The sequence below is a fragment of the Eucyclogobius newberryi genome, unplaced genomic scaffold, assembly GCF_026437365.1.
Source record: "Eucyclogobius newberryi isolate DKJ021-1_F unplaced genomic scaffold, fEucNew1.0.hap1 SCAF_14, whole genome shotgun sequence".
Lineage (NCBI taxonomy): Eukaryota > Metazoa > Chordata > Actinopteri > Gobiiformes > Gobiidae > Eucyclogobius > Eucyclogobius newberryi.
This window is the reverse complement of record NW_027315768.1, coordinates 22,038,958-22,051,563: the sequence shown is the minus strand read 5'-3', so window position 1 is coordinate 22,051,563 and position 12,606 is coordinate 22,038,958. Positions and strand designations below refer to the sequence as shown.

The following is a 12,606-nucleotide window of genomic DNA, read 5'->3' as shown; positions in this document are numbered from 1 at the left end:
TATGTTTATCTAAATGTTCCCACCCCTGCTTCAGTAGAGCACACTATAAGGCAATATAACTCATTTAATCCCACATTGGATATTTCTTATTATTTTTGTACAGTATAAAAATGTAAAGACAAAAATATTTGGAATTTTAAAATGACATTTCAATAATAAATAAATAAAACGTTTCGGTCTCAAAAACATGTGATTTAGTCTGCAAACAAAGTTCTTAACGGATAAATAGCGATCAATGATTTGGATTTGTTTGAAGAATTCCACAAATTAGGTTGAAACAATAAAAATGTCAAAAAAAGAGAGAAAAAGTAAAGCAATAATTAAAAACAATTTGCACAGTGTCACAGAGCCGACCGTCACAGTTCTTCTGGCGTTAGAACAAGAGCGACGCTATTATGTATATGGTAAAAGGACACATTGCCTTTTCGCTCGCTGAATCACAGTTTTCAGATCACAGATTATCCCAAAATGAGTGGAAACCTCCAGAGAGTGACTGTAGCCGCTCCGAACAGTGAGAATACTGATCCAAACCTTCTATACTAAGACTCTAACATTAACAATGATAAATTCAAACACATTCAAGTGTACAGTATATGTGTGCTACACCTACTTTCCCGAAATATACATATACTTATTCTTATTTGATATAATTTGTAATATTTTGGGGACATGATTATACTCATGTGATACATTCATTATTACAAACAGAGACCTATTGCCTCTTTTTAATGGACCCTTAACAGACGTTTTCTTTGATACAAGTCCTTCTTTATCCACGTGTCTATTTTTGGTACTGAAAGGAATAATGAGGGTGTTACAGGCCGCGGAGGGGACAGTGATGTTTGACAGTGTTATTAGGCGTTGGATTTCACAGGGACACACACACAGTCTCTTTAAGTGAGAGATAATTTTAGGTCTCCTGTCAATGCGCTGGTAAATAAAACCCCCGGGGGCCCGACTGTAACACTCTGGAGAAGATTTATTTCAATCCACGACCTCGTATTACTGCAAACCAAGCGGGCGAGCTGAGTCAGGCGAACGGCGGGATAAATTATACTCGTCGAGTAAGACCAGAGGATCGCCAATAACATCCTCAGTCATTCTTGAAAGAGTGATTTTTTTCTTTTCTTCGCGATTAGAGGTTTTTCAGGCCGGCGATGCTGTTGTCCCACTGCCGACAAACAGAATAAGTCAATAATGTATGAGGCGTTCTCCGTGGCGCTCTTCTGCTCAGCTGTGTTTGTGGGGATTGTGCTGCCTCTTTACAACCAACTCTATTATTTATTTAGAAAAGTGGTTATGTCAATGCTCACTCAAAGTCATGTTTACGGCAATACGGCGTTCGTTTTTCATCATCAAAGTCTGTGCATCTTTTTATTTTGAGGTGTTGTCCCTGGAGTTCATGCCGATATCTAAAGTTGTATTGGTCAGGCAGTGCTGTACTGGTGTATTTTGACCACAAGGGGTTTTAAATCCGTGATGATAAATACGATGCGTCCACAGGGCTTGGTCGAAGAGTCTTGGTCGTTTTGAGAGTCCTGATTTTTGGTCGTTTTTGAAATCCAAAGAAATCAATGTGTTTCTGACATACCTCATCTTAGGGAGCTGCCTATATGCAAAAACGATGTGAGTGTGCATATTGTGTTTTCAGTATATGGGCTGCGGCGTTTAGTCGCGGCTCCGATTGCGTTTTTTGAAGAAGAAAAAGGGGGTCTTCTGAGGTGGGCCCAAGAGCATCGGGACCTGGTTCTTGTGTGTGATTCGAATCTGGAAGAAGAAATAGAACATCATAATTAGGATTTACCTCCATACTTGTAAAAGACAGTATTTATTATTTTTCTGTATAGTCCAGATAACAATAACATAACAAAATAAATATGATAACTCTCATTTTAATAGTCGACTAGTCACAATTATGCAGATTCATTGTTGATTAAAAATAAATGCATTAATAAATACAGTTATTTAAATGTTTAGGAATGAAAATATAAAGTTTGTCGATGGTTAATGTTTAACACATTGTAATTGTCCTGCTTTATGATGCACACTTACTGTACATGGTGGCTGCATCCAGGGCTCACCATCAATCTGCATTGGCAGTCGACGGGACGTCCTGTGAGGGGGGAGGGAGAGAGAGAGAGGGAGGAGGGAGAGAGGCACAGAGAGGAGACAGAGCAAGGGGGAAGGGGAGAGAGCGAGAGTGAGGCCAAGAGAGGAGAGAGAAAGGGAGGCAGAGGAGACAGAGAGAGAGAGAGAGAGCGAGAGAGAGAGAGAGAGAGAGAGAGAGAGAGAGAGAGAGAGAGAGGAGAGAGCAGGGAGTAGAGAGGGAGAAAGAGAGAAAGAGAGGCAGAGAAGACAGAGAGAGAGAGAGAGAGAGAGAGCAGGGGGTAGAGAGGGAGAAAGAGAGAAGAGAGAGAGAAAGAGAGGCAGAGAAGACAGAGAGAGAGAGAGAGAGAGAGAGAGAGAGAGCAGGGGGTAGAGAGGGAGAAAGAGAGAGGAGAGAAAGAGGGAGAATGGGAGAGAGAGAAGAGAGATAAAGGGAGAGTAAGAGACAGAGGAGAGAGAGATAGGGAGAGAGAGAGGAGAGAGAGAAAGGGAGATAGTGGTGAGAGAGGAAGAGGAAAGAGAGAGAGAGAGAGAGAGAGAGGGAGAGAGAGAGAGAGAGAGAGAGAGGGAGAGAGAGAGAGAGAGAGAGAGAGGAGAGTGGAGAAAGAGGGAGAGAGAGAGAGAGAGAGAGAGAGAGAGAGAGAGGAGAGTGGAGAAAGAGGGAGAGAGAGAGAAGAGGTTGTGAAGGTCAGATCACACACACCTCAGAGGCAGTGGAGGCCGTTCACACTGTCCCAGGACAGGGTCACACACTGCACCCTTTGTTCCCTTCAGACTCATTCCCAGACAGGCCCCCACTGTTCAAACTCTCTGCTACTGTACACACACGCAGTCAGAAGTTAGTTTAGGGCCCCTGTTCTCGCCCCTGGCAGCTAGAGCAACAGTGTTTGGGACAATGATTACAAAATACTCTTCAGCTCAGTTCTTGGAAAATGAGCCACATGCAGTCAAAGAAGCTGTTGTTTATACCATTGTAAGGGCTGAAGGATATTGGGAAAATATTTATTAGACTCATCCAGGGGCTTTTGAGGGACTGAAATATAAAGTACTCAAACTAATATAAGACTCTCATACACTCTCACTGTATGTAGGTCTAAATAAGCATGTTTTGTTTGCAAAGAGAACATGCTGTTGCCTTAATAACTGCGACCTTAGCCATTTGATTTTTGCGACTCAAACCTGAACGATGCACTGTGCAATCTTCCGCCGGAGAGCCTGCCACCTGCTCGTCTCCATGGAGATCCAGACCGTCTTTCAGTTATTCCACTACGGCTGTTGTCATTTCTGAACTCAAAACATGCAGTCCGCAGATCTGATGTACCTTGGTCTGGCGGCGTCACCTGCCAGTCGCCACGGTGACAGATACGCTTTATGACATACGGCAAAACATTAACGCCCAGCAGATGGTGGGCCCTCCGTCTAAAGAGAGTCACGCGGTGCACCTCTAATGTCACAAGCGAGAAGAAGCCGGCATTGTTTTGACTTGTTTTCGTTGTGCCGAACAGGTCAGCCATGTTGTATATTGACATTTATAATTCAGCGTTAGTTTTTTGAGGACACGGGGCACTTTAGGAATACTTTTCCTCCTATTTTCATGCATATTTTAGAGGACAGAGAAGAGAAGGGAAAGAGGGCTGACCTGATGGTGACACTGGAGCACTGGGCCAGTCTCCGTCCCGCGCTCTTCAGTCCAGTGTAGATCTGTCCCATCTCTATGGCCCCCTCCAGACCCACCACCTCCAGCAGAGTGTCACTGAGGTCTGGCAAAACAACACCAAAACACCTTTCACAAGAGGACGTATAGAGCTTTATTTAGAGGTATTTCTTATTAAAGCAGCACCGCACAAGAGTCCTGCATCTCTCCGCGGCGATGGAAAGTTAGGCACAACTTTAGAACGCTCTCCATGGAGATGGATCAGTCAAGCTTGTGGAGAAACAAAGCTCATTCACAGCAAGAGTGTGTGTCGTTCAAGTTTTTTCAGCGCTATAAAAACACCTGTAATTAAGTAATTGCGTTTATTCAATTAAGTCTATTTTTTGTCTGAAATCTCACACGGTGGGAACTGTAATCTGTCCATATGTAGAGCACAACTTTACATTTACTCACAAACTGCAATAATGATCTAAAACTAAACAGGTCGATTGACAGAAGAAAGCAGCAGATTTTCAGACCTGTTTTTATTCATGCAACATTTTGAGGACGTTTTCCTGTTCAAAAGATACAATATTCAGTTTTAAATTGACACTATAACAATGGTCATGCTCATTCTGAAATCCATGGATACTGCTGAATGTCTGACCCGAATGTTTTGAATAATCGCAAGTGAATAGAGAGCAGTGGGCGGAGCTAGGGCAAAGGTGAAAACACGCACAAATCAACTGAAATACAACTTGGACTAAATGGTTAAAAACCTGGTTGAAAAGCTCGATTTAACATAATGTGTCACCTTTAATTTAAAATCTTATGTAAGCAATAATATACACCAGTGATTCCTATTTACACATTCTAAGTCAGTAATCCTGACAGGTCACACATTATCATTTAGGTTCTTTTTCTTTAAGAGAATTTATCACTTCATTATTATTGTTTAATACATATTTGTGTATTTGATGTAATTTTTGATTTATGTCACGTTTGCTTTCTATGCTATTTATAAAACTGTGTGTTCCATGTATTTGTCACAAGTACTTTAAATCATTCAAAACGCTTAACTGTTTAAGCTATAGAGGATGTGTTAAAAGTACATATATAGTATACTGCATGTATTTATGGTGAAAACAAACAGTACTGTAACTTCCAAACCAAACCCGTCTTTTCTGTTTGTCTCCTGCTTTTCCCTGTGGACTGATAAATGACTCACTGATGCCTTAAAGGATTCTCTGGTGTTCCTTGTACTTCAGGGCATTTCTGTAAATACAGCATGCAAGCAATTCTAATGAATGAAACAAAAACATTATCTGTTTAGTCGTGAGTCATGGAAAAGATTATGTAATTCAGTGTGTGTTTGTGTGATTTTCTATAAAACTACAAATAAATCATGTACATACAGTAATTCCAGAATACTGAGACACTAGCTTGGGTATTTTTTATGGCTTTTCTGGTTTTGCTCAGTAAAACTAATTATCAAAAACGATAGTGAGAAACATTTCATCTCCACAGCTGGTCCGATAATTTGTGAGCTGTCAAAATCAATTCTCATACTCACTTATACATCTGCGTTGGTGTCGGTTACACTGTTAATCTGCAAACCTGCTATGCAAGAGGGAACTTTCACAAAGAACTGACTTTGTTTCACAAAAATGAAAGCATTTTGTGCCCATTCAACCTCAGCATGTTGGTTTGAAATCATATATTTTTGGGCCCAATATAACAAAGATCATATTCACATCAACTTTCTTTTTAATTGCAAATGTGAGCGATTTTGAAGTAAAGCACGAGCAGATCTGGAAAGTAACAAAGCACAAAAGTAAAAGTATTGTAATTAGTAGTTTTCTGTATTTTTTTTCTGTTAATTCACTGCATTTTCTTATAGTTTGAGGTTTATTTTTTAACACGTTCATGGTGACATTCTGCCTAAAGGTTTTGGGTTAACGACTGACAATTCAGCCACTACTGTTGACCCCAAATCAGCACAATCATCTCTAATAGTTCTCAAAATGTACATGAAATACTTTGACTTTTTTACTCCAAAAGTACAGTTTTCACTTCAATATTTTTACTTAAGTAGAATATTTTATGTGACACTTTTACTTTAATTGGAGTATTTATTTTGCTCATGTATTTGTACTTTGATTTAAGTAAGAAAATAGAGTACTTCTTCCAACACCAGGTCTGAACAAGTGTGTCTGACAGAGAATAAACAGGGGCAGCCACAGGACCAGTGCGACCATCGCCCGGGTGACAGGCCTGCACTCGCCCTGCAGTGGTGACAGGGCGAGCGCTCTGTCTGCTGTGGAGTAAACAATGTTCATAATTTCCCAATCTTGTCAGACCTCACTCACTCTGCTGTCTTTGTTTCAGATGACATGAACCTGATGCAACACAGCAAAGCCGAAACAAGAACAAACAGCTTCAAACTACTAACTGCTTTTATTCCAACTACTCAAATGCTTAAAACATTTTTGAAGGACAATTTTGTTGAAACTGTGCATTGGGCGTGCTGCCCGGTGGTCGAGTGATTAAGGCACAGTGCACATATGCCCGAGTGCAGCTGGCCACAGTGTTGTGAGTTCAATTCCCGACTACAACAGTTTACTGCATGCCCTCCCTTCTCTCTCATCCCCCGTTTCACTCCGTGCTTTCCTGTCAATAAAGCCTGCGGGCAACAAAATCTTTAAAAAAGAAAATGTGCATTTGGCATTTAAAAAGTAGTGCCATTTTGTGCGACGTGGGAATGCACTTACTGTGTCTGACTTACTGCCTCTTTTAAAATTTCAGAAGACAATTTGAAAGCAAATGTCAGTCCAGAAAAGGAAAAAATATTTTGTTTTAAATGATAAATAGCGAATCTCCTGGTTAAAATCTATATGAAAAACACAATAAATAAACATGCAACAAAGGCATAACAGTTCTACTGCAGATTGTGGCAGTTAATCAAAAAGTATGGCAATACATTTATTTTTATCTCCATGGGAACAAGCAGGTGATGCCACCAGCCCAAGTCCTAAGTTGGAGTAAGAATGCACATTTTTACATGGTATTTTGAGTAATACAAACACCTGTAATTGAGTAACTGCAAGATAATTCAGTTTAATGCCATACTATGGAACATTCCAGGCAAAGTTACAACATTTCCATGGAGACTAAGATAAGATAAGCTTTTATTAGTCAACACAGTGGGTAAATTTCAGTGTTATAACACACAAGTAGGTACAGAAGTGAGAGAACAGGTAAGCAGACGAGCAGGTGGTGGAGCCCTCACCAGAAAAGTTCCAACAACTCTTTGCCTTTTTACCTAATGGGGCCCTCGATATCTCTAGCTTTGATCTGAACACAACAGTGAATCATAGTTACATAAGCCCCCCCCCCGTCACAGACACTCAGAGGGTCAGATGTTCACCTACGTCAGATGCTGTCTTAAGACCCCATGAACCACTACTACACATATTCACCATATGTGACCCCCACTTTCCCAGGCCTTCCAGGAAATCATGGTAATAGGATTTGGCGTCCATTAAAAAGCAGAGGGCAGTTGGGAGGAGTGATGGAGACAGTGTATGATGACAGATGGGGATGTAAAAGTCTTGTGTTGTGTCAAGCTGAAGAGAAATGTACTGAATTTATTTTTTGCGAGTCTGTTTGGATGTGTTAAAATTGTGTCTTTTTGAAATAATAATGTTAAAATTCGAAATTTGTGCTTTTTCTTCTTCTTTCTAAGTATATTCGTATATTCAGTATATTCTTCCACATGCCATTATATTCACAATATTGGATTAAACTCATGTCTTAACAGAAGCATGATAAAAACCCATTCTGTTTTTCTGCCCCTTCACCAACAGAAAACTAAAATGTAACTAAATAATAATGGGCCAACCATCGTTATCTCAAAATTTAAACTTCAAAAACATGTAATTTCTATTTTTACTTATCAGTCCTAATCATTTTCAGTTACAATCGTTTTATACATATGCTTCAAAAGTACAAACGTGTGTGTTTTCAATTCATTTTCCAAAGAATTCCTTTTATGTTCTGTGGTCAACGTGAATTTATTAGAAATGTGGTCTGGCTCCAGCACCAAATGAAATACTGTGCAAAGGATTCATTTTATGGCTGAATCAATAACGGACGCATGGGATTATTCTAGTGATAAACCGATGCCAAGAGACACAAATAAACACATCATTTGAGTAACACTTTAGAAGTTTTGTAGAAGGTTTGTACTTCACATATATTCTTTCAGGTGTAAAGACTTAGTCCCACTCGTACACAGGTAAGCAGACGGTCTACTTCCTCAATCCAAATTTGGGCATGCCATCCTGCCCGTGTCCTGGTACGAGCGCCTGATGGCACAGTAGCCCACTGCGCTGTTTGCACCTCACTGAGTCCCGCCTCATCGGATCTGCGCGCTTTTGACTCTCAGGCAACCAGCGCTGTTACTTTCTCAGCGAGGTAGAGCTAAGAATAGACCAGAACAGCCTCTTACATAAGCCGACCACGGTGCAGTGCATCATGGGATGGGATGGTTACAGCGCTGCCAAACAGCAGGGCAGCTCCGATTGTGACTGCCGCGCGCACTCTTTTGACCGTTGTCGATGTACAGTCAATTAAAACATGTTTGAGACCTTAAACGATTCACGCTGTAACGGGTAAAGATTTGTGTCAAATTCACAAATAATGAAAAATGCATGTTGTAAAATGAATTATAGAATTACTCATGTTGAATTTCAAACTGACACCATTTTTTTTTGTTATTATTCAGGTGCAATTAATGGTTCTTATTTTAGCTGAAACGTCACTTATTTATTTTTAACGTGAAAAGTAAATGATGTGTAGTGACGGCACAGTTTTTAAGGAATAATAAATTACCTTTTGGCCAATGCAAATGTTTTGATATGAAAGATTTGATATCCACTACAACTAACTAAGTCATTTTGTTAAAAATAATGTCAGCATGGATAGATAGATAGATCTTGTTAATCCATTGTGTTTTTAAATATAAAACCATTCGTAATGATAATACACTGATAATAGACTGAAATACAAAAGTAAAACTAGAAGCTGTTGTAAGATGAGCATCCAGTTGGGCTGCACTAGTATGACTTCCACAATAAGCCAATGTTAGCACAACATCACAGCTTGAGAGGACAACTATAGAGGTTTGTACCTTCCACTTTATGCACTGAGTTATTTAAAATATCAGATGAGCTAAGAATCCAAGTGTAGATGCTGTATATTTGCGTAAGAGGTGTTGGGCTATAATTATTAGCAGGCATATCTGAGTGTCCTTCCTTCGCCCACGGCCCTCCCTCGCTCTTTCTGGCCGGACGGTTTATTGTCTCGGTGTGGACAGCCCTGTGGCAGATGGTCAAAACGGGAGCCCACCTCACCTCTCCTGCCCCAAACACAGGCCGGGGGCACAAGGGAGAGCACTTGGGCCAATGACAAGGAACAATATGTTATGGAACTGTTGTAAACATACCGCACACATATCACTGCATTTCCGCTCGAGCTGCTACTGTCAAGACACAAATGGCCACAAGGATTTCACACCGCAAAATGTGCTTTTCTCTTTGGAAGTAAACCTGCCCTCTTCTAATACGTATGAGGGATGAGTCAAATGTAGAGGACAGTTTTACTTACAGAGGCAATAAAGTATACCAAAACCTTCTTTAACCTTCATGAGCTGTGATATATTGAAGCAGCATAGTATTTACCTGATGCATTTCCTATTGCAACACCCAGCTTTTGTACAGACTTTGTACTCTCACAAAAAGTACACTGGACTGTGCGTTCACTCTAAAAAAAAATGTTGATACGGCAAAATGTAACTTTTGCCATCTCTGGATTCTTTCCCTGGTTGATAAGTCACTAATTGACAGGTTTTGACAGAACAAGGGGTTATAGTTCATTGTCATAGTTCATTGTTCAAAAAAATACACTGACTAAAAATGTGTTATCGTTCTATCTAATGCTATATAATGTGATCAAAAAGATGAAAAGAGTTGTTATTAAGGTCCATATATACATTTAAATCAAGGTGAAGCCATAGTCTAATGGTACTTACAGTAACAGAAAGCTCCAGAATCCCAAATGCTGCCATTCATTAACTTTCAGTTAAAGTCTGACTGGAAGGTGAATTCTCTCTCACCATGTGCCCTGAGATCATCTACATATTAGATCTATTTCAAGCTGCACTTAACAGCGGGAGTGATCCAAAGCAATTTTAGTCTGCAGTTTTCTGTTAGTCTTGGGTGCTTAAAAATAGTCATCTTTGAGGCATGTGTCACAACTTAATGATGTAGGCGGCAGGGGCTATGTCCAAAGAGGGAAACTAATTAAAATATTAGGGTGTAGTGAGAATGTAATTGAACAGACATAGAGTGGCACTATATATGAGTATTTTCAAAAGAAACACTGTGATCAGAGACAGAACTAAATGTACACCTGAGTAGACTCCAACTAAGAATCTGTTTATTTTGGTGGAGGCAGTGCATGTTTATGAACATACATGAGAAACTGGCACGTTAACACGCCAGTCAGCCTCCGGCTACTTTCCATCCATTGTCCCGTTTACACTCAAACACACATTTGTCCCCCAGTGTACTCCAAGGCAGAATGGACTAGTGAAAGTGAATAACACTGAAGTTGACTTGTATATGTATATAGAGATGAATATATAAACTTACAATGACATGTTCCTGCTAGTTCTAATATTTTGTTATGCTTTTCTGAGACTTCCCAAACTCTAGTCGAACATGGTTTGTGGCCTGGACTAAGCACAATAGGAAAACACAGTGGTCTGAGCAGCAGAGGACCACACTTACAGACAACAGAGGCTTTTACGGAGGATGTTTCAACATGTCCTGGGCCAAGAACAAGTCCACAACACTCCTAACGCTAATTAGCTTATTTATATCAGGAGGAAGATTGAGAAATGCTGAAGCAAAGAGGAAACAAACATGGGAGGAGAGAGATGCAGCACTGATAAGCTTAAATAGGTGGTCATCAGTTCTCTACGTAAATCCTCTTCCTGTTAACACGCTGCATTTTCAAGTTTCCCCAAACATCCAGGACGGCTATCTGTTCCAAGCAAACAAGCAAAATCTGGCCTGATCAACTCTTCATTGCTGCATAAAACATGGTCATGGTTTTGTTTATATTTTATTCATGGTCAGATTGTCCTGCTCGAAAGTGTACAATTTCTTTTTATTTGAACTCTTTTCTTCTTGGTGAATGAATGTGGAAAATGTCAGGTCGTCTGTTGTAGTCAGCACCTGAATCTGGATTGTAATGCTAGTGCTTACACGCATCATTTGTGTGCCACCGGACATCACTCCACCCTCCTCCCCTGACCTCTGCAACTCTTTCCTCCTTGCCTTCAATGACAAAATTTCCAAAATCAACAGCTCCATGACTACCGTCTCCATTAACTCCATCACCACCCCCACCCCTGCCCCCCCTCCGCTCCCTGACCACCCACCCTTCCCTGCCCTCACCACCTTCTCCTCTGTTAACTCCTCTCATATCATAGACCTCATCACCGCTTCCAAAACCACCACCTGCTCTCTCGACCCCCTCCCAACGACTCTAACCAAGGCCTGCCTCCCTGCTCTCATCCCCCATCTCACCACCCTCTTCAACCAGTCTTTATCCCTCGGCCATGTTCCTTCCATCTACAAACTGGCCTCCATCACCCCCATCCTCAAAAAACCCACCCGAGACTCCGCCAACCTCTCCAACTACCGCCCCATCTCCAACCTGCCGTTCCTCTCAAAAACACTGGAACGCATCGTCGCCGCCCAACTTCACACCCACCTCCAGTCAAACAACCTCTATGAACCCCTCCAATCTGGCTTCCGCCCACTTCACAGCACTGAAACAGCCCTGGTCAAAGTACTCAACGATCTCCTCACCTCTGCAGACTCCGGGGCCCTCAACATCCTGTTACTACTAGAACTCAGCGCAGCCTTTGACACTATAAACCATTCCATCCTCCTACAAAGGCTGCGCCAACTGGGTGTTGAGGGCTCTGCACTTGACTGGCTCACATCCTACCTCACCAACAGGCAAGAGTTCATTTCCCTCTCCGGTCACTCATCCACCCTCTCCCCAGTAACGCAGGGGGTCCCCCAGGGCTCAGTCCTCGGCCCCCTCCTCTTCATCTGCTACATCTTCCCCCTTGGTCACATCCTCCGCCAACTCAACCTGGACTTTCACTGCTACGCTGACGACACCCAGATATACCTCACCACCAAATCCACCCAAAACCCTCCCCTCAGCCACATCGAAACCTGCATCTCTACAATAAAATCATGGCTCACTCTCAACTTCCTCAAACTGAACAGTGACAAAACAGAGCTCCTCCTCATTGGCACCAAATCCACTCTCAATAAAACTGGTCCCTTTTCACTCAGCATCGACACCTCGACCATCACCCCCTCTACCCTGGTACGCAATCTCGGAGTCATCATGGACCCCACCCTCTCCTTCACTCCCCATGTCAGCCACATTGTCAAGACCTCATACTTCCACCTCCGCCGCATCGCCAAAATCCGACACTGCCTCACCCTCCCCGCTGCTGAATCCCTCATCCATGCCTTCATCTCCTCCCGCCTCGACTACTGCAACTCCCTCCTCACTGGCATCTCCTCCCATTCCCTCCATAGACTCCAAATGGTCCAAAACTCCGCTGCCCGCCTCCTCACCCACACCCGGTCCCGTGATCACATCACTCCCGTTCTCCGCTCTCTCCACTGGCTCCCCATCAAGCAGCGCATAAACTTTAAAATACTCCTCCTCACCTTCAAAGCTCTTCACCACCTTGCCCCCCCCTACCTGTC

At 42.0% G+C, this 12,606-nt stretch overlaps 1 protein-coding gene across 4 annotated transcripts in view; it reads right to left on the bottom strand.

The window, feature by feature from the left end:
* Positions 1-1,243: 1,243 nt before the first annotated feature.
* Positions 1,244-12,606, bottom strand: part of dgkg (diacylglycerol kinase, gamma) — a 62,552-nt gene continuing 51,189 nt past the window's right edge. For all 4 annotated transcript variants that reach the window (XM_072444999.1, XM_072445001.1, XM_072445000.1 and 1 more), the window contains 3 exons: positions 3,746-3,866; positions 2,053-2,113; positions 1,244-1,767 (listed from right to left, as the gene is read on the bottom strand). In XM_072444999.1, coding sequence (XP_072301100.1) covers positions 1,669-1,767; positions 2,053-2,113; positions 3,746-3,866 — 281 coding nt within the window. In that variant the 3' untranslated portion in view covers positions 1,244-1,668. The remainder of the gene's footprint in view (positions 1,768-2,052; positions 2,114-3,745; positions 3,867-12,606) is intronic.